Source organism: Camarhynchus parvulus, chromosome 2 (genome assembly GCF_901933205.1).
Source record: "Camarhynchus parvulus chromosome 2, STF_HiC, whole genome shotgun sequence".
Classification (NCBI taxonomy): Eukaryota; Metazoa; Chordata; class Aves; order Passeriformes; family Thraupidae; genus Camarhynchus; species Camarhynchus parvulus.
The window spans coordinates 123,474,419-123,479,073 of NC_044572.1; the positions used below are offsets into that span (position 1 = coordinate 123,474,419).

The 4,655-nt window shown below is 40.8% G+C and overlaps 1 protein-coding gene across 1 annotated transcript; it reads right to left on the reverse strand.

Annotated features, from left to right (window-relative positions):
- Positions 1 to 798: 798 nt before the first annotated feature.
- LOC115917308 (fatty acid-binding protein, adipocyte) lies at positions 799 to 4,191 on the reverse strand. The gene is made up of 4 exons (XM_030971174.1): positions 4,045 to 4,191; positions 2,628 to 2,800; positions 2,308 to 2,409; positions 799 to 1,032 (listed from the first exon to the last, which is right to left on the reverse strand). The coding sequence occupies exons 1-4, from the start codon at positions 4,115 to 4,117 to the stop codon at positions 982 to 984; spliced, it is 399 nt and encodes a 132-aa protein (XP_030827034.1). The 5' UTR covers positions 4,118 to 4,191; the 3' UTR covers positions 799 to 981.
- Between the last annotated feature and the right edge of the window lie 464 nt (positions 4,192 to 4,655).

The window sequence follows — 4,655 nt, forward strand, 5'->3', positions numbered from 1 at the left end:
AAACAGGAGACCAGGCCTATGGGCAGTAGAAGATGGCAGTTCAGAAATAAGCAGAGTTGAAAAACATGGAGTACCAAAGGACTTTGCATCTGGAAAGCCTCATGTTCCCAAGACTGATCAAGCCTAATGAGTTAGTAAAAAGTGCATGTAGGTAATAAAGGAGGTAGAACCACCAACAAACTTTCACAGACTTTTAGTCAACCTGAGTATTTTAAAGCTATTGTTATTAATTCCAAGCTTTTAGCCCATCTAGGTCAAAATGAGATGGTCAAGACAGGCACATTGACAAAATAATCTCAGGTGAAAGCTCTAACTGCAATAATTTCACACTTGAGGTGAAAAAAGGATAAGATCAGGTGAAAAAAGGATATGATCAAGCTGTTTCAAATGGTCTCCAGGTTTAAAATTGTCTGCATTTGTGCACAGAGGAGGTGCCTTGCACCCTGCTCATATTTGGAAGCCAGAACTGGGCACCCACAGACAATCCTGCTCCCTGTCCCAGGAACAACCACCTCTGCTGGAAGCTGAGCAGAGCAGCCCCATTCCCCTGGCTGAGCACAGACTGCTTACAGGGGGCAGCCCTCACTGAGCACTCCCCAGATGAGCGTTCAGGGGTCCATCTGCCACTGTGACACAAGTGCCACTCCCTGGGCTGGCTCTGGTGCTCTTTCCTCAGGGAGATGGGTGACATGGCTGAGTGTGGCAGTGGCTCTCACATGGTGCTTTCCTGCCCAGCACCCCTTCCCACACTGCACGGCCCCCAAGCCCCTCCCTGACAAATTCCAGCTTAAGCACACGTTGTAGAAAGCAGAACATTTTATTGAATAGGCACAACAAATTAGATTAAATGCATATAAGTGCTTTGGGATATATCTGAAAAAAAGTACAGTTCTCTTTAAAACAGATTTGTAGGGCTTTTCTCCTTTGGTTAAGTTGTTTTACTCCAGCTTTAAGCATTAGTCCTGGGTGAAGGTGGCTTCTTCATGCTTTTTCATAGGTTCTTTTGCAGGAAACGTTATTCATGGTGCATTCCTGGAAAGAAAAGATAATTCAGTAAGCTTTTAACTCTTACTAAATGTTTGTTAGTCAGAAGGTAGAGAATTACATATCTGTTGGGAACCAGTTTAAGAAAAAATTGCATTTCTCTGCCTCTAAAGGCAATTGCTAAGAGTGGAACTCAGTTTTGAGAGCTTCACCAACAAAAGACTGGAAAACAGCACAGGAGTGAAAGAATTTTCAAGGACTCTTGTACTGACTCCTGGGAGATTTCTAATCTTTTCTTTAAAATCTCTAGACAAGGCTCCCAGGACTTCTGTGGAGGCTGACTGGACCCTGGAGCTGGGCATTAACCTTTTTTTCCTTCACCTATTGCAGCTGTGGTTGTCTTCACACACGTGAGCACAGCACATGCACACACAGAGAGCTTTCAGACTTGCAGCTGCTAATGTCAGCCTCTGCCTGTTAGGCTCTGTCCTCGTCTATTTTTCAGTTAGATCAAACTCTGGTTTGTTCAGTCCTTAATGAAGTTGTTATTAAGAATGATTTCTATTTCTTCTCCTCTGGTCTCTATCCAAAGGAATTTAAATATTGAATTTATGAACATATTATTTTTCCTTAGGGGAGGGCAGAACTCTTCAGGAATTTTGTGTATGTATATTGTTTTGCAGCATGTAGGAATCTCAGCTGCCTTTTATAGATTTAGTCCTATCCCAGATTCTTCAAAGTGTGTTTTCTAAAACTGTAGAGCAGAGCTGGGAAGCCCCAGACTCTGTGTGGGCCTTACTGGCACCAGGTCAAGCACAATAGTCTCTGACCAGATAAAACCAACCAACAGAGCTTGGACACATATTTCCTTGCTCTAACATCATATTGTTAACACAGTTGTTGGTGATGCAGAGCAGGATTCCCACAGAAGGCTCTAAGCCTCTGCTGAAGATGAGCAGGAGTACTCTGCATCAGCACAGAGTGGACTTATTTAATGTGGGCTTTGCTAACGATTCCTCTATACTGTCCAAGACTTAGAGATTCTGAAATATATGTTTCCCTCATAAGGATGTTGGGTTTTTCTTCCTACACTTTCCCAACCATGTCTTGCTATGGAGAACAGGCACATTCGTATAATTCCATAAGTTGAACAGCTTCTCAGTTTTAAACTATGCTCTAGACTCAATCAGAGAGACTTCTTACCAAGTGCACAGAACCCTTTCAGATGCTTTCCCTCCCTGTGTTTGAATCCAAAGGCATAAATCAGCTAAACATGAATTCTGCGCACTGAATTCAGTGATTAAGTAACAAAAATTAACTTACCACCACCAGGTTCCCATCCACCACCTTTCTCTTTATGATAGTCTCTTTTCCATCCCACTTCTGCACCTGCTTCAGCACACCATTCTCTAGGGTTATGACATTCTACCAAAGTAAAAAAACAAAGTGTGGCTGTTTCATCAGGGCGCTCTGGTCTCAGGAGAAGAATCTCCAGGTCCAAACAGCACAAAGCACAAAGCTTCCTCAACAGTCTTACCTATGGAGGCAGCATTTCTGCACTGGATTCAAAATCACAGCTCTGCCCTGCTTCTCCCACATCCCTTTTGAGAGTTGTATTTGCAAAATGCCATTTCAGGACTCACCTTTGTTTTTCTGTCATCTGCTGTGGTCTCATCAAACTCTTCACCCAGCTTGAAAGAGACCTCTGTATTTTTGAAGGTACTTTCTGTTTTGATGGTAATCACATCACCATTGATGCTGATAGTTACATTAGGCTTGGCCACACCAGCCATCTTCCTGGTAGCAAACCCCACACCTGTAAATAAGATAGGGCACTATGATTTTTTTATCTTTCCCCAATCTTTTTTGTCTTATATGTTGGAAAAAAAATTCCTCAGTGATTTTTTCTGATTTTGCTTTCTGAGTGTTAATAATTCTATTTTAGAGAGATTCTCTTGTAAAATCTTACTTGGTTCTGCTATAGACCAAGCTGGGTGGGTTGCTGTAAGGAAATTCTCTGTCATTGTCAAAACAGCAAAAGTAATATTTTGAAGACTGAGATTATATATGAATGCCAGATATTTGCACATAGACTTGTTCAGAATAATTTTAGTAGCTTGTACAATAAATTGTATGCTAATTGTATCTAAATGTAAATAAGCAGGAATATATGACAGTTTCTGAGCCACAAAAGCAACAACACAAACAAACAAGGAAAAAACCCCAAGCTTTTTTTATTTACAAGTGGGTAGGTTGAATATAAGGAAATGATTCAGAAATAGCTGGCAAGTGCTATGTCCTGAGTAAAATCTGGAGTAAAGATTAAGAGTGCAAGTCTCACTCATTGAAAGCTGTCAGGATAAGTCACAGTAAGTATTTTACCCCTAAACTGCAAATAACCCCCCCAGATTTTTAGCATGTGGTAATTGAATCAGTGCAAGTTACCCCCTGCTTCCACCACACTAACAGAATCCTGAAACCTTTTAAACCCCAATTTTAATTCTAAGTGAGAAGTCTACACCTTTAGAGAAAATTGTTAGACATCAAATCTTGCAAGTATCTGCATGAATCCATGCAATTTTCTTTGTTAATATTCACCAGAGCCAGCTACAGAGTTTCATTCAATATAATAGCCATGGCAATTACCTGGTGTCCTAATCCAGTAGCATTTTAAAGCTGTTTAGGTGTGTTGCTCATAGACATTAGGAAACTTGCTGCTTTCTAGCATCACACCAATTTGCATGTCCAAGGACAAAAGCTAATTCACACAAAATAATCCAGGGATGTGTTTTACTTCCATTTATAAAACTACTAACAAGGCATGCATGGACTTGACTTACCTGAAATTATTCCCATCAATTAAAGTTTTTCTGCTTTTTAGGATTTTAACACCACTTATTGAAACAGATGAATTCTCCAGTTTAAGACTGTCTGATCAAAATAGTGGATTAAACCCCCTTTGACAAACAGCACAGCCAGAAAAAGCAAGTAAAAAGTAAAGGTCAAAACTGGCATTCCTTCCCTGTTCCAGATACAAGGAGTTGAAATAACAATTCTCACCCAGTTCTTTCATATAGTCCTCAAAGTTTTCACTGGAAAGGAGCTTCCAGGTGCCCACAAAATGGTCGCACATCTTGTCAGGCTAGAAAGATGCCTTCCACAGGTTCCAACAGAAATGCAGAACTGGAGAATATAATGAGCTCCAGGAGAAGAGCACTTATCTTTAAAAAGGAGCTGTGGCCACATGATGCTCTGGGATGACCAATGAAGAGTGAGTCCCAGTGACTAGTGTTTTTCTTCTTCCCCTTCCCCTCCTCTGCCAGTGGGTCATAGTGCTATTATTCATATGCCCTTACTAGCACAAAGATCACTGACTTGTTTTTATTTAATTATTTTTGTCATTCAAGAACACTCTCCCTTAAAGGCAAATAATTAAATCAAATTACCTCTCAGAATAAAAAGGGAGGTTCAAGCTCAACACACAAAAATTAGTGTTCTCACCCCTACTCTTTCATTTCAGTCCACTATATCAAATGGACACAGCTCAGTTCCTAGACTTTCAGATCCAAAAGGCTCAGTGGGATCATTTAGCTTGCTTTCAGCACCCCTGCAAACAGAAATTTCCTCTCGAGAAATATAGAACTACAGGAAGAAGCGGATTTGGAGCGCCA

Bases quoted from the DNA above. Each gene is read 5' to 3' on its own strand.
- LOC115917308 (XM_030971174.1), bottom strand. From the start codon at position 4,117: ATGTGCGACCATTTTGTGGGCACCTGGAAGCTCCTTTCCAGTGAAAAC. The intron at 2,410-2,627 runs GTGAGTCCTGAA...TTACTTTGGTAG, and splicing joins CAGATGACAGAAAAACAAAG to AATGTCATAACCCTAGAGAA. The intron at 1,033-2,307 runs GTAAGTTAATTT...TTTTCTTTCCAG, and splicing joins TGGATGGGAACCTGGTGGTG to GAATGCACCATGAATAACGT.